Source organism: Ictalurus punctatus, chromosome 3 (genome assembly GCF_001660625.3).
Source record: "Ictalurus punctatus breed USDA103 chromosome 3, Coco_2.0, whole genome shotgun sequence".
Taxonomy (NCBI): domain Eukaryota; kingdom Metazoa; phylum Chordata; class Actinopteri; order Siluriformes; family Ictaluridae; genus Ictalurus; species Ictalurus punctatus.
The window spans coordinates 27,577,922-27,597,921 of record NC_030418.2 but is presented as its reverse complement, the minus strand read 5'-3'; the positions used below and the strand labels follow the sequence as shown (position 1 = coordinate 27,597,921).

The 20,000-nt window shown below is 40.5% G+C and overlaps 3 protein-coding genes across 10 annotated transcripts in view; 1 reads left to right on the top strand and 2 right to left on the bottom strand.

Moving 5' to 3' along the window:
- LOC108263407 (kelch-like protein 10) overlaps positions 1–5,183 on the bottom strand; it is a 15,576-nt gene extending 10,393 nt beyond the window's left edge. For all 3 annotated transcript variants that reach the window (XM_053679838.1, XM_053679839.1, XM_053679840.1), the window contains exons 1-2: positions 4,879–5,183; positions 198–687 (exon numbers count right to left, since the gene is read on the bottom strand). In XM_053679838.1, the coding sequence (XP_053535813.1) occupies positions 198–687; positions 4,879–5,036 (648 nt within the window). In that variant the 5' untranslated portion in view covers positions 5,037–5,183. The remainder of the gene's footprint in view (positions 1–197; positions 688–4,878) is intronic.
- galnt2 (UDP-N-acetyl-alpha-D-galactosamine:polypeptide N-acetylgalactosaminyltransferase 2) overlaps positions 1–20,000 on the top strand; it is a 136,932-nt gene that overhangs the window by 64,198 nt on the left and 52,734 nt on the right. The window lies entirely within an intron of this gene.
- Positions 13,927–20,000, bottom strand: part of LOC108263406 (kelch-like protein 10) — a 7,803-nt gene continuing 1,729 nt past the window's right edge. Inside the window, exons 2-8 of one of the 5 annotated variants that reach the window (XM_053679836.1) lie at positions 19,991–20,000; positions 16,735–17,349; positions 16,236–16,385; positions 15,979–16,095; positions 15,734–15,825; positions 14,979–15,076; positions 13,927–14,864 (exon numbers count right to left, since the gene is read on the bottom strand). The exon at positions 19,991–20,000 is cut by the window's right edge and continues 480 nt beyond it. In XM_053679836.1, the coding sequence (XP_053535811.1) occupies positions 15,001–15,076; positions 15,734–15,825; positions 15,979–16,095; positions 16,236–16,385; positions 16,735–17,349; positions 19,991–20,000 (1,060 nt within the window). In that variant the 3' untranslated portion in view covers positions 13,927–14,864; positions 14,979–15,000. Of the gene's footprint in view, positions 14,865–14,978; positions 15,110–15,733; positions 15,826–15,978; positions 16,096–16,235; positions 16,386–16,734; positions 17,350–19,990 lie in introns of all 5 variants that reach the window. The other 4 variants (XM_053679835.1, XM_017464146.3, XM_017464147.3 and 1 more) reach the window with 4 other exon arrangements.

Here is a 20,000-nt window from a genome sequence, read left to right as displayed (position 1 = left end):
TCATTGTCAGTGTGTGAGAACTAAACTATCCCCCCTCTTTCTTTTTGCCAGTATTAGCCAGAGAAGAATGTCCTCCAGGAGTTTTAAATTTTATTTTAACGTTTTTTTTTTTGTTTGTTTGTTTGTTTTTTTAAATACCACACCGTGGTACCGACTACTAGATTTTTGGTATCGTGACATCCCTAATTGGAGCTCACCTTCAGCAGCAGGTTAGCGATGTGCTGTATTCGGATGTCGGGTTCGTGCTCGATCCACATGATTATAGCTTCGAACACCGTTTTCTCCTGTTTGACGTTCAGCTCATCCCTCTCCAGGATGCCGCCGAGCTGCTCCTCGTTCAGCTCCAAGAACTCACTGGACTTTGACCGAACGACGTCCTCGAAGTGACGCAATGCGTAGGTGTAGGCCCGATCCTGCAGCTTTCTGAACGAGTAAGTGTCTGCGTACTGCCAAATCCCTAAGCAGTTTTCTGGGCTGAGATGTGCTTTCAGAAAGTCGTAGCAGTCGCAAACAAGGTCTCGCATGAGCAGGTAATCGGCCATGACCAACACAGCCTGCACGTTATCAGTGGTGACTCGAATCTCCTGGGTGTAGATGTAATGGATTATAATCGCCATGATGTCTGGAGATACATTCGTCATGGTGTACACCTTCTGATCCAAGCTGCTCCATCTGATGAACAGGGATCTGGAATATCAGGAAGAGGAAACATATTAGGAACAACAGTTTGCCCTATAGTCTGGAAATCACGAATTGGAATCCTGATGATGATGATGATGTGAAAGCTGTAGTTAGAGATTTTAAATGGAGGGCGTGTCTCTTGCCTGTCAATCGGCATAGCCGATCAAGTGTGTTCGCTCAGGTACAGTACAAACACGAGATGATGTACAATGGTGTCGATGAGGGTATTAGCGACCAACTAAAGAGGATCTGTGTATTTACTAGAGCTGCAACAACTAATCGATAAAATTGATAATAATCGATTATGAAAATCGTTGTCAATGAATATCATTATGGATTAGTTGGTCTGCGTGCGGCGCGGGGGAGATTTACTCATTACGTTACTTCTCTTCTGAAAACACGCTTTGGCGAGTAAATACTGAAGTTGTGTCACAAATGAAGTACTTTACACTGTGCACTCTACCGTGTAGTGTGTGGATTTTAGAAAGGTAAAATCATCTCAAATATAACACTAGGTTTTTTTTTTTTGTTTGTTTTTTTTTAAACTAACCAGAAGTATAAGCCACTTCTAGCCGACGGCACCTGAGGTCATACGCACGCTTGCATTAGCAGACACCCAGATTCAGGGAGAGTGACTTTCTTCAGTTTACTTTCTGTCAGCGTTACCTTTTATACCCAACAAGACCTCTAAGGCAGGGAGCATTTTATATTAAACACCACGGAGATCAAACTGATGCACAAGGACAACATGTTCATATCCAAAATGCTCCACTGTGTGTAAGGTTAAAAGTTTTAGTTTAATTTAAGTTTGTCAGTATATGCTGTATTTGCACACTTGCAGTGAAAATTCTGTCGTTTAAGTAACGAGGCCGTGTTGCTGATCAGGCGCAGTGCAGACGGAGTGATGCAGAGTGTAGCGCGAGTAAGATCTGTAACGTCTAATTAAAACACTATGATCACAAGTAAAATAATATGTCCAAAGACAGCGAGTAACAGAAACCACAAGGTGCAGTGAAAGTGAGTTTCTATTATTCATTTAGGACTGGAGTTTAATTCAGTGCTTTTTGTGCATCCATAAAAAATAACTGAATAAAATAAATGAATAAAATAAATAATATATACAATATAAACTAAAAAATAGAGAGTATTTATGTATTATTTTTTAAGGATTCACAAAAAGCACCGAATTAAACTACAGTCCTAAATTAATAATATATATTCTGGTGTGTGTTGGTTTCTTTTCTGTTTTGGACAAACTGTTGTGTAAAGTTTTAGTCTGAAGTTTCTATTTGTAACACTCAGTTTGTGGATTTTATTTTACATAAACCAAAAAAAAGTACTGAAAGTAGGGCCGCACAATTAATCGAATATCGATCGCGATTACGATCATGTCTGCCCACGATTAAATGAACATGATCGACTGTGATATTGACGTTTAAAGTTCATCCTCCGCTCATAGAAAACTCCACTACAGATCAAATCAAGCGCTTCCTAAACTTACAGCCAATCACATAGAGCAGCGCAGGGATGACGTCGTTTTTTATGCCAAAACCTGGAAATGGAGTTAGCATTTTAGCCCTCGAGCTGCCAGCTTCGCTTCGAGTTCCAGCGCCTTGCGTGAGGGGAAATTATGACACTAATACGATGTTAAATGGCACTACAGAGGTTGTCGGGGACATTAAACGCCATCACGCCGAACGGGAAAAAACTTTGCAGATAAACTCGGGGCTCTACAGTGCGACCATTTCACTCACATTTGTGACTGAAAAGTATTTTGTGTGACTGTGACTATGACAAACACTGAACATTGATGTTTATTGTATTTGTTTATAAGGTGGAACAGGTTAACGGTTGTTTTTTTGCATACAGTCTGTAAAATTAACTGAAAATATTACATTTAGTTTATCAGAAGGTAAATTAATGTCATGGCTCACACAATGTTCCTAAATTCTGTCATAATTGACCAGCTCAAGTTTTCTCATGCCTACTTGTGTGTTATATTGTGGCACATTAATAATAATAATAATAATAATAATAATAATAATAAATCAATGTTCAGTGTTTGAAGTCTGCTCCTCTTAAATATATTTAAAGCTACACTATTAGACATTTTCCATGTCATGGTTCTAGGCTGGAGTCAGTTCTCGAACCGCTCTGTGTATATTGTGTAGATATCTGAATAATCTCATATAGGATGTGATTTGAGTTCATTTACCTGTCAGATGCAAAGCGGTTTAGTTTAACGGTGTTCATTAGGGATGATCCGATCAGGATTTTTACGACCGATACCGATCCAGATACCAATCTTTTTTTTATTTAAGCTTTAATCAGGAGGTCTGTCAAACAGTGTAAGTGTAAGCTCTCTGCTCGTCGTCACTGTTGAGTTAAAATAATAGCAATGAGAAATAGTGCTGGTTAATTGATACAAGCATAAAATATTTATTTTTAAATATCTTAAACAATAAAGAGTCCTAATTAAAAGTAACACAAGCATGATCCATATTAGGAAAAAGGCTGATAGCCTTTTAAGGGGATAGCGAACTAAGCTTAATGTCAAATTGATATTAAATGCAACCCATAGTAATTAAACATTTTTTCAGTTCTCATTTTATTTGTATTTTATTAATTGATTATATCTTTTTTTTATATTCGATTATTTATTTATAACTAAGCACATTTTCTGTCTTTGCATTTTCTTAGTTTTCTGTTTGTTTCAGTTGCTCCTTTTAGATGGGTTCCCCCAGTACAGTGTTGCCATGTCTGCTGATAATACTGTGTTTTGGGGGATTAAATCAAAACAGGGAAACTGGTGCTGACTTTTCTAGTGATATCTGGCAACCTTAAGTTTAAATGAAGTGAATACGCCATGTATTTGAGTTAACGAAGAGCGTGGAGGAGAGCAGCAGCGTACTCCTTGTGAACAGTTGCTACTCGTGATTATGATTGGTGAGGAATTATTTAATAAAGAAGTTTGAATTAAACCCACCTTGTAGCATTATTAATAATTTACTCCGCACGAAGCCGCTGTGTCTACACGAGCAGGTGAAAGTTCAGGTCATTTTGTGTGATCAATAAAAGATGGCGGTTGTGAGATCGGGAAGTTGAGAGAAGCAGATGATGTTCAGTGTTACTTGTCATCATAATGGCTTCTCTGCAGTATTTACACACTTGTTCGGTTGACTGAGGAGATGAAAAGCAGTGTGAAAGTAACTGTTGCGCGGTGTAGATGCATTTTGGACTTCCTGTAGTTTTTATTCTGATTGTATTATACAACTCCGAACAGGTCACTCGCACTGGTGTGAATAAATATTTAGTCACAGTTGTGCAAATGTGAGTGAAATGGTCGCACTGTAGAGCCCTCAATTTATCTGCAAAGTTTTTTCCCGTTCGGCGTGATGAGGTTTAATGTCCCTGACAACCTCTGTAGTGCCATTTAGCATCCTGCTAGTGTCATGACTTCCCTTCGCGCAAGCGCTGGAGCTCGAAGAGAAACTGGCAGCTCAAGCACTAAAATGCAAACCCCATTTCTGGGTTTTGGTGCTACAAAATGATGTCATCCCTGCACCGCTCTATGTGATTGGCTGTAAGTCTTGGAAGCACTTGATTTGTGGAGAAAACAGCGGAGTTTTCTATGAGCGGAGGACGAACTTTAAATGTCAATATCACAGTCGATCATGTTCATTTAATCGTGGGCAGTCAAAATCGTAATCGCGATCGATATTCGATTAATTATGCAGCCCTATGTGAAAGTGCAATAAAAATATGTGGTCACTAAAATAAATGAATAATCGTGATAAATAATTGAGATCTCAATATTGATCAAAAATAATCAGGATTATCATTTTGGCCATAATTGTGCAGCCCTAACCGAAAGTACCGAAAGCTTGCCCCGTCCCATCTGATTAATCGGAAAAATAATCGGCCAACTAATCGATTATGAAAATAATCGTTAGTTGCAGCCCTAGTATTTACAGATACTGTACGTCAGCGAATTATTGTAATCTCAGTGCATCACTAGTTGCTATGGTGATGAACTGGTTTTATTTTACTCTACTTATTAGCTGCTGTATTATATCGTTTTTTTTATTACTCAGTTTTCTCTTTTTAGTCACATCATTTCACCCTTCACTCATCTGCTGTATAGTTTTGTCCATTAGCTTTTAAGAATAGTTATGTTGGGGGTTTTCTTCCTTTTACCTGAAATATGGGCTGTTCGCACAGAGGATGATCTTGTGGACCTTGAATTCCACCTCGTCCACTCTGAGCACCACGTCGCATAGCTCCTCCTCCAACCGCATCTCGTTCAGCACTTCCCATAGTGTCATGTCTTCACTCATCTCACTGTCAGTACTCATATCTTCTGATGAGCGTTCACACAGGGCTGTTTTATGGAGTCCGAAACTTCTAGAATTTCAGCATCACGGAATTCCAGAATTCTGAGAGTATCTCTTATTTATTTATTTATCATTCATTCATTCATTCATTCATTCATTTTAGGGCCATTGTTTTACATTTATTATTATTATTATTATTATTATTATTATCATTATTATTATTATTATTGCTGTACTTTTTATTTATCGGAGAAAAGCCTGTGAAATAAACCCTCTGCTTTACGTCACTAAGCTGTGGCCTCAAACTACATGACTACATGATTTCATGATTAGTTTTTAATTTAAGTTGTCCAACATCAAACACAGTATATTATAATGACATTGATATTATAAAAAACCTGGACTCACCGGTTTATATACGTTATATAAACATTATACATTATATATGTAATTTGATGTGTATTGTATAAAAACATAAATATAAACATAAATATAAATAAGTGAAATTTGACAACTTCCTAAATGAATAATAAAAACTCACTTTCACTGCACCTTGTGGTTTCTGTTACTCACTGCCTTCAGAAATATTATTTTACTTGTGTTTACTTGTGATCATAATGTTTTAATTAGACATTACAGATCTTACTTGCGCTCTGGATCACTGTGTCTACACTGCGCGTGGTCAGCAACACGGCCTTGTTACTTAAACATCACTTCCGTTATAACAAATGACAGAATTTACACTGCAAGTGCGCAAATACAGCATATAATGACAATAAAGTTAAACTAAACCTTTTAAGCAGCCTGCACCAGTTTCCCCAACCCCTTACACACAGTGGAGCAATTATCTAATCAGCCAATCAAGTAGCTGCATAAAATCATGTAGATGCAGCTCTACAGCTTCAGTTTCAGGAGAAAATAATGTGATCTCAGTGACTTTGACCATGGCCTGATTTGTTGGTGCCAGATTGGCTGGTTGGAGTATTTCAGAAACTCCTTTAATGTTCATGCACAACAGTTTTTTTTAGGCTTGGGGTGAACAGGAAGGATATGGTAACTCAAATAACCAGTCTTATGGTAAGCTGAAAAGCATCTCAAGATGCACAACATGTCACATGTTAAGGTGAATAGGAAACAACAGCAATTCAATTTCAATTATATTTTATTTGTATAACGCTTTTTACAATAGACGTTGTCTCAGAGCAGCTTTACAGAAATATATAAACACGGTATACAGATTTTAAATGTTTGAATTTATCCCAATTGAGCAAGCCGGTGGCGATGGTTGCAAGGAAAAACTCCCTAAGAGGAAGAAACCTTGAGAGGAACCCGACTCAGAAGGGAACCCATCCTCATCTGGGTAACAACAGTTAGTGTGAAAAGTTCATTATGGTTTTCTATGAAGTCTGGTTGGCCTTAGAAGCAGCCGTAGTCCCAGCAATCTGGAATTGGAGTAGATGAGAGTTACATCCAGAGGTAGGACATCCGAAATGGATCAGGCAGGTCAGAGCAGAAAGGATCAGGATCTGTAGTCTCACATTATAATCGTGTGTGGCTCGACAGAAGGAGAGAGGGAGAGAAAAGATTATTAGGACTGTGTTAAGCATAACAAAGTCTAGTCAGGGTAGGCTTGAGTAAACAAATACGTTTTAAGCCTAGACTTAAACACTGAGACTGTGTCTGAGTCCCGAACACTAATTGGAAGCTCCATAACTGTGGGGCTCTATAAGAGAAAGATCTTCCCCCTGCTGTAGCCTTCACTATTCGAGCTACCGTCAAATAGCCTGCATCTTTTGATCTAAGTAGGCGTGGCGGATCATAGAAAACCAAAAGGTCGCTTAGATACTGTGGCGCGAGACCGTTTAGTGCTTTATAGGTTAATAATAGTATTTTATAATCAATGCGAGATTTCACTGGGAGCCAATGCAGTGTGGATAAGATCGGGGTGATGTGTTCGTATCTTCTAGTTCTAGTTAGGACTCTAGCAGCTGCATTCTGGACTAACTGGAGTTTGTTTATGCACCTACTGGAACATCCAGACAGTAAGGCATTACAGTAATCTAGTCTAGAGGTGACGAAAGCATGAGCAAATATTTCTGCATCATGTAGTGACAATATATTTCTTATCTTAGAAATATTTCAATATAGATGAAAGAAGGCTATCCTAGTAATATTATCTACATGAGCATCAAATGATGGACTGGAGTCAGTAATTACTCCAAGGTCTTTTACTGCTGTACATGATGAAACCAAGTCCATCCAGAGTAACTATGAGATCAGAAAGCTTACCTCTAGCTAAACGTCTTCCTAGTACAAGTACTTCTGTCTTATCAGAATTAAGTAAAAGGAAGTTAGCATCCAACGTCTGATGTCCATTACAGATTCCTCCACTTTACTAAGCTGCTGTCTGTCCTCCGGCTTCGCTGGAAGCTAATTCCATGATTATGAATAATTTGACCTAGGGGTAGCATATATGAAGTAAAAATCAGTGGGCCTAAAACAGAACCTTGTGGAACACCAAATTTAACCTTTGGTATGCGTGAAGAAGTCTCTATTTACACCTATGAACTGATAACGATCGGTCAAATAAGATCTGAGCCAGGAGAGGCTTGTTCCCTTAATACCAACAACATTTTCTAATCTATGAAGGAGAATAATATGATCTACAGTATCAAAAGCTGCACTAAGGTCAAGTAACACAAGCAGCGAGACGCAGCCCTGATCAGAGGCCAGCAGTAGGTCATTTACTACTTTAACTAACACTGTCTCTGTGCTATGATGAGGTCTAAATCCTGACTGATGCATTTCATGAGTGTTATTCCTATGCAAGTACGAGCATTGCTGCTGTGCTACAACCTTTTCCGAGATCTTGGTGATGAAGGGGAGGTTTGATACAAGTCTATAGCTGGACAGTTGAGAGGGGTCACGGTAGGGTTTTTAAGCAGGGGTTTAATAACTGCTAATTAAAGTGACTTAGATACATATCCAGTGCCAAGGAAAGAATTGATTATATTTAAAAGGGGTTCAATTACTCCAGGACAAATCTGTTTAAAGAAACAGGTAGGTACAGGATCTAGTATGCAAGTTGATGAATTCGCTGAAGAGACTAATGAAGCTAGTTCGGTCTCTCTAAGGGGAGTAAAAAAATTCTAAACATTGATCTGAAATTGCTGTATTATCATCTACAGGGTTGGTTGTAATACTGTCTGGTTTTAATTTAATAGCCTGAATTTCACATTTAATATTTTCAATTTTTCCAATGAAAAATTTCTTGAAATCTTCACTGCTATGTAATGATTGAGTGCTTCCTTCTGTAGTTGTTTTATTCCTAATTAATTTTGCTACCATGTCGAATAGAAATCTCGAATTGTTTTTGTTATCTCCTATTAAGGTGGAGAGACTTTTCTAGCATCGCTAAGAGATTTTCTATACTTCAGTAGGCTCTCCTTCCATGCTGTTTGAAATACTACTAATTTGGTTTGACGCCATTTACGTTCTAATTGTCGAGTGGTCTGTTTTAAGGTATGCGTTTTATTGTTATACCAGGATGCTAGCTTTTTCTATCTAATTAATTTTCTTTTGAGTGGAGCCACTCTATCTAGCGTGTAGCGGAGTGTTGACTCTAAGCATTCAGTCGCCTGATCGAGTTCTATGGGATCAGGTGGTGATCCAAATCTAATTAATGTCTCTGGGAGGTTATTTATGAAGCTCGGTTCAGTAGCTGATGTGAAAGTATGTTTTACGCAGTAGCGAGGCGAGGTGGAAATATTGTGATCAATACGTATTGTGACTGAGATAAGATAATGGTCTGAGACAACATCAGACTGCAGAAAAATTACGAAATTTTCTATATTCAGTCCATATGTTAGTATGAGGTCAAGAGTGTGACCACCATTATGAGTAGGTCCGATTACATTCTGATTAACCCCCTACTGAATCTAAGATGGACACAAGCGCTGTTCTCAGAGGGTCTTCTGGGTTATCAAAGTGAATATTAAAATTACTGACGATTAATGCTTTATCTACAGAAACAACCAGGTTTGAGATAAATTCTGCAAATTCACTAAGGAATTCAGTATATGGCCTGGGGGTCTGTAAATAATTATTAGAGGAATTGACTTACAGTATCTCACAAAAGTGAGTACACCCCTCACATTTTTGTAAATATTTGATTATATCTTTTCATGTGACAACACTGAAGAAATGACACTTTGCTACAATGTAAAGTAGTGAGTGTACAGCTTGTGTAACAGTGTAAATTTGCTGTCCCCTCAAAATAACTCAACACACAGCCATTAATGTCTAAACCGCTGGCAACAAAAGCGAGTACACCCCTAAGTGAAAATGTCCAAATTGGGCCCAATTAGCCATTTTCCCTCCATGGTGTCATGTGACTTGTTAGTGTTACAAGGTCTCAGGTGTGTTAAATTTGGTGTCATCGCTCTCATACTACCTCATACTGGTCACTGAAAGTTCAACATGGCACCTCATGGCAAAGAACTCTCTGAGGATCTGAAAAAAAGAATTGTTGCTCTACATAAAGATGGCCTAGGCTATAAGAAGATTGCCAAGACCCTGACACTGAGCTGCAGCACGGTGGCCAAGACCATACAGCGGTTTAACAGGACCGGTTCCACTCAGAACAGGTCTCACCATGGTCGACCAAAGAAGTTGAGTGCACGTGCTCAGCGTCATATCCAGAGGTTGAAGGGGTGGGGGGTCAGCCTGTCAGTGCTCAGACCATACGCCACACACTGCATCAAATTGCATGGCTGTCGTCCCAGAAGGAAGCCTCTTCTAAAGATGATGCACAAGAAATCCCGCAAACAGTTTGCTGAAGGACATCGATTACTGGACATAGATTATGTCCTGTGGTCTGATGAGACCAAGATAAACTTATTTGGTTCAGATGGTGTCAAGCGTGTGTGGCGGCAACCAGGTGAGGAGTACAAAGACAAGTGTGTCTTGCCTACAGTCAAGCATGGTGGTGGGAGTGTCATGGTGTGGGGCTGCATGAGTGCTGCTGGCACTGGGGAGCTACAGTTCATTGAGGGAACCGTGAATGCAAACATGTACTGTGACATACTGAAGCAGAACACGATCATCTCCCTTTGGAGACTGGGCCGCAGGGCAGTATTCCAGCATGATGATGACCCCAAACACACCTCCAAGACTGAGGGTGAAGATGATGGACTGGCCAAGCGTGTATCCAGATCTAAGCCCTATTGAGCATCTGTGGGGCATCCTCAAATGGAAGGTGGAGGAGCACAAGGTCTCTAACATCCACCAGCTCCGTGATGTCGTCATGGCGGAGTGGAAGAGGACTCCAGTGGCAACCTGTGAAGCTCTGGTGAACTCCATGCCCAAGAGGGTTAAGGCAGTGCTGGAAAATAATGGTGGCCACACAAATTATTGACACTCTGGGCCCAATTTGGACATTTTCACTTAGGGGTGTACTCACTTTTGTTGCCAGCGGTTTAGACATTAATGGCTGTGTGTTGAGTTATTTTGAGGGGACAGCAAATTTTACACTGTTACACAAGCTGTACACTCGCTACTTTACATTGTAGCAAAGTGTCATTTCTTCAGTGTTGTCACATGAAAAGATATAATCAAATATTTACAAAAATGTGAGGGGTGTACTCACTTTTGTGAGATACTGTATGTTTTGTGGCTACATAAGTTATACTGGTATAAAGAATTTCAAAAGAATTAAATTGATGACTAGGTTTTTGTGTGACGCCTAGAGTTTGACTATGGATGAGATAGGGTTGCACGATTATGGCCAAACTGATAATCCTGATTATTTTGATCAATATTGAGAACCCGATTATTTATCACGATTATTCATTGATTTTACGGACAACATATTTTTATTGCACTTTCACATTTAACTAAACAGACCACAGCTTTCACCTCCATGTTGTGCTACATTCCTGCTAATGTACAAATCTTTACATCAAATTAGACTGATCCTTAAATTGCATCATCTTGTAGAAGCAAAACATAAATAAAATAGTACCCAAAATATAGGATGAGTAAAAATAAAAATGCCATCAACCAAATGAAAATATGTGATCAAATATAACAATATGCAACCAAATGAAAACAGTTCAGGCAAATGCAGAAAAGGCAATAACAGTGTTTACAGGAGGAGAGACGCAAGACAGTTTCTTTTAGGAGCATTCGTGAACCTAATTATAAAAAATTTTGAGCACAGTTGAAGTTTTTTTATTTTATTATTATTTACTATTATTATTATTATTATTATTTTTTTTTTTTTTTTTAAGAGATGGTAACATTAATGTGCCACAATATAACACACAAGTAGGCATGAGAAAACTTGAGCTGGTCAATTATGACTGAATTTAGGAACACGGTGTGAGCCATGACACATTAATTTACCTTCTGATAAACTAAATGTAATATTTTCAGTTGATTTTACAGACTGTAGGAAAAAAACAACCGTTAACCTGTTCCACCTTGTAAACAAATACAATAAACATCATTGTTCAGTGTTTGAAGTCTGCTCCTCTTAAATATATTTAAAGCTACACTATTAGACATTTTCCACTGTCATGGTTCTGGGCTGGAGTCAGTTCTTGAACTGCTCTGTGTATATTGTGGAGATATCTGAATAATCTCATATAGGATGTGATTGGGTGAGTTCATTTACCCATCAGATGGGAAGTGCTTTAGTTTAATGGCGTTCATTAGGGATGCTCTGATCAGGATTTTTACGACTATAGTATAACACTTGCAATACACTTGTAATACATACTCTATAGTATGTATTACAAGTGTTGAATTATTTAGCTCGAGCGCTAAAATGCTAACACCATTTCCGGGTTTGGCATTCCAAAATGACGTCATCCCTGCGCCGCTCTATGTGATTGGCTGTAAGTTTAGGAAGCGCTTGATTTGATCTGTAGTGGAGTTTTCTATGAGCGGAGGATGAACTTTAAGCGTCAATATCGCAGTCGATCATGTTCATTTAATCGTGGGCAGACATGATCGTAATCGCGATCGATATTCGATTAATTGTGCAGCCCTAGGATGAGACCAACAGCTCCTCCTCTACCAGTTGAACGAGGCTGATGTACATAACTGTATCCTAGAGGACTAGCTTCATTTAATTTCGTTAACAATAAGAGCCTTAGACGCAAGAGATCTAATGTTTAATAGTTCTAGCTTCAGATCAAAGGTGCTGGATGTGCATTGGGTATGATCTAATTTTATGTTAATTAGGTTACTAAAACAAACTTTCCGAAATTTTCTATGTATTTGTATAGCTCAGGGAACAGACAAGGTCTCTATAGTATGTATTACAAGTGTTGAACTATTAATTGAACATTGCTTATGATGAACGTTGTTATTGTAAGACGATGTACTTATGGTATGCAGTCACTTGGTGAGTAGCATCTTGGAGATGTTGTCTGACAGCAGTTCCGCTCCGAGGCTGCTGGGGTGCAGGCCAGAAACAACCAAGGACGCTCTCAGAACAGATTCCAGTTAACAAACAGCAGATTCTGTTCATTACACCAAGAAACTAACCAGTCATTCAAAGCAAGAAGTCTACTGAACTTTTCAGCTCCACGTCTGTATGCGGGAAGAGGTCCAGAGACGATGATCTTCGTGGTGGGTGATCTGCCTCGTACCGTATCGATCAGGCTGGCGAAGTCCCTCTTCAGAACCTCTGTCTGCCGCAGCCTGATGTCGTTTGCCCCTGCGTGCAGCACGACTGCTCCAATGCTCTCGTCCTGCTTCAGGATCCCGGGTACCTGCGCGGCGACATCAAGGACATGAGCACCAGAAAAACAATGTGTGTGCACCCTTACCCTTAGTTGAAATGACGCGGACGTTTCGCACAATGGAGTCTCCGACAATCACAGCGTTTGGTCTGGTCTGACGAAGAGCAGCGAAGCAGTTGCAGGTTGGGATCTCAAACACCGCAGGTGGAGAGGTCCTCGCCCGGGGTATGGCTCTCGCCTTTCACTGCTGGTGCACCCAAGGTCCGTGGGGTGTCGGCGCCGGCGTGACTGAGACCTCGGCTGGATAGGTCTTGGGTGCATGGTCCCTGCACAGAGAAACACACGGCGTAGAAGGGCTGGGAGTGGTAATACCACATAGGGCTGCACAATTAATTGGATATCGATCGTGATTACGATTTTTACTGCCCACGATTAAATGAACATGATCGACTGCGATACTGACGTTTAAAGTTCGTCCTCCGCTCATAGAAAACTCTGCTGTTTTCTCCACAAATCAAGCGCTTCCTACACTTGCAGCCAATCATATAGGGATGACGTCATTTTGTAGCGCCAAAACCTGGAAACAGGGTTTGCATTTTAGCCCTCGAGCTGCCAGCTTCGCTTAGAGTTCCGTTGCCTTGCTCTGGAATCATGCAGCACTAATACCTCGCTGCGTGCTTACTTTGGATGTGTAGGCAGAAGCGCAAGATGTTTCCAGCGTGGTTCTTCGCTCCAGCAGCTGGGCCTGTTTGTCGAGTAGGCCGCAGATCTGTTTCTCCACATCCGCCAGTTCCAGCAGCACCTTGTGCAGCTTGAGCGTGTCCTCATCTGCACTCCAAAGTGGAGAAACAACTGACATATCTGCTTTAAAAAACAGCAGTAAATGAGATAAATGTGAAATGTAAACAAGGTAAGGTGATGCTAGCGGTCTACAAGCTAGTCACGGGTGTTTGAAAGAACCAATAAAACTTAGAGACAGTGCAACGTTACGATTGTTTTTATCTAAAATAGTATCGGTGATATTTATGAACGTTATAAAGGTAAAAAAAAAAAAAAAGTATATTTTTAAAGTATAGTGATCAGAAGAAAATAGCGTCGGCTCGAGGGACACAGCAGAAGACCATGTTGGGTTCTACTCCTGTCAGCCAATAACTATAATCTAAATTCAATTCAATTTTATTTGTATAACGCTTTTTACAATAGACATTGTCTCAGAGCAGCTTTACAGAAATATATACCGTGTTTATACAGACTTTAAATGTGCAAATTTATCCCAATTGAGCAAGCCGGTGGCGACGGTGGCAAGGAAAAACTCCCTAAGAGGAAGAAACCTTGAGAGGAACCTGACTCAGAAGGGAACCCATCCTCATCTGGGTAACAACAGTTAGTGTGAAAAGTTCATTATGGTTTTATATGAAGTCTGTGTGTCCTTGGAAGCAGCCGTAGTCCCAGCAATCTGGAATTGGAGTAGATGAGAGTTACATCCAGAGGTAGGACATCCGAAACGGATCAGGCAGGTCCGGAGAGTAGAAAGGATCAGGATCTGTAGTCTCTCCATAAAATCATGTTTGGCTCAACAGAAGGAGAGAGGGAGAGAAGAGCTTAGGACTGTACTTAGCGTAACACAAAGTCTAGTCAGGGTAGGCTTGAGTAAACAAATACATTTTAAGCCTAGACTAAAGCTACAGTGGACGTAGGTTCACCGAAACTGGACTTCAACTTTCAGCTATCTGGATTCAGAAAGCCTGTGTACACCGTACCTGACCGCTTATCAGGTGCTTTATTAAATATATCAGAAGTAAAACACAAAAGTGGTTAAGCAGCTGTTTGCATTTATGCAACACATCAATTATTGCCAGCTCAGAAACCTTCACCAGGCTGTGGCTAATAGCTGTTTCAGGGAAGGTAGGTGTATGTGTGTTATGTAATGTATGTATGGTATGTATGCATGTATGGTATCGATTAGTTGGCCGATTAATTTTTTCGATTAATCGGATGGGGCGGGGCAAAGTTTCAGCACCCTTTGTTTTGTTTGTTTAAAATAAAATCCACAAACTGAGTGTTACAAATATAAACTTCCGACTAAAACTTTACACAACTGTTTGTCCAAAACAGAAAAGAACCCAATACGCGCGCGCACACACACACACACACACAGACACACACACACACACACCAGAATACAAATTATTATTGCAAATACAGCATGTACCTCATATAAAAAAGCTCCACGTCTAGAGAAAGTCATCGTACGCGACGATGTAGTCGGTGATGTTGGGAAGCCCGGAAATCACGCAGCAGCTCAGCGCACTACGGAAGACATTCATGTCCTGGACGTTAAACCTGCAGGAAATCACGTTTATTTTGTCACGTTTATGACATACTTTATGCTTTACATCACCACCATAACACATTTAGACTGGGGTCCTGGCTTACTACACAAAATAATTTACATGAATAATACAATTGAACCACAACGCTGCTGAGTTCTGGATCATGGTTGGGTCAGAAGATGTTGATTAGTTCTCTATAACAGCAGCTCTGACAGTAGCGCGCTCGTTCTAGTATGTTATCGTTTCTAAAGTAAAGGCTTCTTTATACACACCACATAAACATTAAAAAGAAAGTCCGTTAACATTTATTTAAGGAGTCTCCAGTGTCGGTGCTTTGTAACAGTCAGGACAGAGGAGTTTATGCCTTGCGGTTTCATTAATAAGTTTAAATTTAAGAAGAATAAACGCTTCAGGACATGCTGTTTATAGTAAAATAGTCCACCTTGGGGTGGGCACCACCTTGTCTTTGATTTTTATTATTTATTTTTTTAAATAACATCACGCCATGTCATGTTTTCTACTTCACTTAATACTATGAGTTTAGGATTTCAAGGAAACTTTGATATCCTGGTTTCGATATATATCTTAACTCCAGAATGGCAGATTTCTGGATGTGACACTATACGTCTCGTACCAGTCATTGCTCTCTTCGTCGTAGTATTCGCAGTTGGATGTGGTGTCTTCGCCGATGTTGCCGCCAACCACATACAAGCGGCCATCCATCAACTGGAAGAAGAAGAAGAAGAAGAAGGCATGGTGAAGAGGTGCACGACTAATATCATTACTTCATTCCAGTGCTTGGAGTTAGGAAGTCTGATGAGTCCGGCCTCGGCAAAAGAAACAATTAATTAGTTAGCCATGTGTTGTTTGGTGTGTTACCTCGACGCCAAAGTTGCTTCGTGGGTTAAACATGGAGGCAAGCATTCTCCAGGAGTTGGTACGAGGGTTGTAGGCTTCGACGCACCGCAGACGTTGGGCTCCATCAAAACCCCCGATCTATAAAACCATACATCTTATCTCAATCGATGTACGTTAATAAAAGAACACAGACTGTGCTAATAGAAACACGCCTCCTTCCCATCCGTTACAGAGCGATTACAGAAACTTCACTGACTCTCAGCGCTGTAAGTTCTTACCACAGATACTTCATTGTTAAGAGCGATGACGCCCACACCACTTCTTTGGACGTGCATCCGTTCGATTTGCGTCCACTGATCGTAACGAGGGTCGAAACACTCGGCCGTGAAAAGGTACATGTCGCCGTTGAATCCTCCACAGATGTAGATCTAACGGAACCCAAAAACAAGAAGGTTCTTGGTGTTTTCAGTTCAAGCTTTCAGGTTCCCTCAGGGACTGTAACATTTTAAATAATGTTTATTTAATTGGTGCAGTCATGTTTGGAGCAGCTCTGAGAACTCGACTGGTCTAGAAGATACTAAGGACTGACTTGTACCTTGTGTTGTACCCACTGATACTTTCATGTCCACCATGAAGCTAACTGCAGGTCATGTTTATCTATAGCACTATGCGTTAACCGGCCTTCAGGTGAACACTAATTGGTTGGCGGAGATGTGTGTCTGGAAAAGTATAACTCGGTGGGAAAAATCATTGAAAGTGTGTGCATTTCACTCTTACCTTGCCCAGTAAGGTCGTTGCGCTGGCGTCACTTCGTATCTCGTGCATGGATGGGATGAGGCTCCACTGGTTGGTGCTTGGCTGATAACGTTCAGCCGTGTTAAGCCACTCTCTTCCTTCGAAGCCTCCCATTGCGTAGATGTATCCATCCAGTATGGCCACGCTCACATAGCAGCGGCAATAGTTCATGGGAGACACCTCGTTCCAGGTTCTGTCAAGGGGATTGAACTTGCACACTGAGTTGAAGCACTCTGTGCCGTCGAAGCCACCGATGACGTACACAAAACCGTCCAGGAACACTGTGCCGTGATGGGCTCGAACTCTTTCTTCTCTGCTGGTGATGCACTTCCAACTGTCCATCCTCGAGTTGTAGGTTTCTACAGTGTTTGTAGCAGACCTGTCGTTTAAGCCGCCGATGGCGAACAAGATGGAATATGGGAGCCGTGGGCGGGCAAGCGGATCCTGGTATCTGGTGTTGTGTCCAACCTTGTTAATGTAGAACATGGCCTTCATGGTGCGGAGGATGATGGGCCGACACTCCCAGGAGCTGCTGACCAGCGGGTGTGTCTTGATATTCTCTAGGAAGTATTCCAGATCTATCAGAGCCAGCCGCACCTGATCACACAGCACAGAAAGTGGAATAGAGCAAAAATGTGGGCTGTTGTAGGATGATATGATTTTCCCTCAGTTCTCTCTGTTTTAGATCAAAGGTTGGTCTTTGGTCACAACGGCACTAAATCGCTCACATTATGCGTTCTAATCTCGACTCATGACCAAAGAATCTTTTTTATGATGTGTGACAACCCGGGTTAACCAAACTCTGACCTATCACAGAGTAATTAGAGGAATGTTCTAGGGTTGCACAATTAATCAAATTTCGATTTTGACTGCCCATGATTAAATGAACATGATCGACTGCGATATTGATGTTTAAAGTTCGTCCTCCGCTAATAGAAAACTCTGCTTTAAATCAAATCAAGCGCTTCCTTCATTTACAACCAAGCACCATAGAGAAATGCAGGGATATCATTTTGTACGCCAAAATCCGGAAACGGTTTTAGCATTTTAGCCCTCGAGCTGCCAGCTTCGCTTCGAGCTCCAGTGCTTTGTGCGAGGGGAAATCATGACATTAACATGATGCTAAATGACACTACAGAGGTTGTCAGGACATTAAACGCCATCACACATCTTTGCAGATAAACTCAGGGCTCTACTGTGCGACCATTTCACTCACATTTGTGACTGAAAAGTATTTTGCACGACTGTGACTAAATATTTATTCGCACCGGTGCGAGTGACCTTTTCGGAGTTGTATAATACAATCGGATAAAAACTACAACTCCAAAATGCATGTACACCACGCAACAGTTACTTTGACACTGCTTTTCATCTCTTCAGTCAACCGAACAAGTGTGGAAATACTGCAGAAATGCCATTATGATGACGAGAGTAACTCTGTACATCATCTGCTTCAAGTGCCCGATCTCACAACTGCCATCTTTTATTGATCCCGCAAAATGACCTGATCTTGTACCTGCTCATGTAGACACAGAGGCTTCGGGCAGAGTAACTTAATAATAATGCTAACGCTACAAGGTGGGTTTAATTCAAATTTATTTATTAAATAATTCCTCACCAATCGTGAGCAAGAGAAGCAACTGTTCCATCTTTAAACATACAGTACACTGCAGCTCTCCATTCACTAACTCTAATTCACTTCATTTAAACTCACGGTTGCAGGATATTACTAGAAGAGTCAACTCCGGTTTCCATGTTTTGATTTAATCCCCCAAAACACAGTATTATCAGCAGACATGGAAACACTGTACTGGGGGTACCAATCAAAAACTGATAAACAAAAATAAAACTGCTTAAATGTAAAGACAGAATATACACGGAGCGGTTCGAGAACTGTCTCCAGCCTAGAACCATGACAGTGTTCTAATAGTGTCTAATAGTGTAGCTTTAAATATATTTACGAGGAGCAGACTTCAAACACTGAACATTGTTTATTGTATTTGTTTATAAGGTGGAACAGGTTAATGGTTGTTTTTTTGTATACAGTCTGTAAAATTAACTGAAAATTTAAAATTTAGTTTATCAGAAGGCAAATTAATGTGTCGTGGCTCACACAATGTTCCTAAATTCTGTCATAATTGACCAGCTCAAGTTTTCTCATGCCTACTTGTGTGTTATATTGTGGCATGAGAAAACTTAATAAATGTGAACGTGCATTAAAAATATGTTGTCACTAAAATCAATTAATAATCATGATAAATAATCGCGATCTCAATATTGATCTAAATAATCGGGATTATCATTTTGGCCGTAATCGTGCAGCCCTAGAATGGTCAGGATCCTCCAAATGAGTGTACTGGAGCTTGGGATGTCACAAGAACCGAAACTTCGGTACCAAGTCAGTACCAACATTCTTAAAACATCATTGTACTTGTTTTTCGCAGTAATGTCAGTAGCGTTGGTTATGAAGGTACCGAGGTTGCAATTCGTCCGGAACTGATGGGGGCAGCAAATACGCACAAGTGTTTTAGTCGGTCCAGAAGTAGTGAAGAAGAAGAACGCTTACAAGCACACTGAAATCTACAGGAGAAAGCGACAGTTTTAGCTCTACCCCGACTCCTCGAGAGGAAAGGTAGCATCGGTTACACAACGGCATCGTCGTTCATTTCAAACAAAGCGAGGAAACACCTGGAATTTGGCGAAGCACCTGAAAGACGGTCCTATATTATGTTTGTTTGAGGCAGCTGGCATTGTGGCTGTGAAACCAGCTAACGTTATGCTCCATGTGATGTTAGCGATAGCCAGTTACTTGTTAACGATGCCAACACATTGCAATATTATAAACTACCTCCGAATGGGCCACCATGCATCGCCATTCAGCCCGTGCCCTGTCAGGTAAATGTAGCCTAACGTCACTAATAATTATTCTAATGATCATTTAATAAATTTTTTTGGCCTACTGCCATATCAGTGATCTTAAACTAATGCTTGTATTCAGAGTATAAGGGGTGTGTGGGCGTGCGTTTAGGAGTGCACCTTAGCACTGTTTTGTTAGTCATTGTCAGTGTTTGAGAACTAAACTATCCCCCCCCCCTCCTATTTGGCAGTATTAGCCAGAAGAGGATGTCCTCCAGGAGTTTTAAACTTTTTCTTTTTTTTTTTTTTTTTTTTTTTTTTACCACACCGTGGTACCGACTACTAGATTTTTGGTATCGTGACATCCCTACTTGGAGCTCACCTTCAGCAGC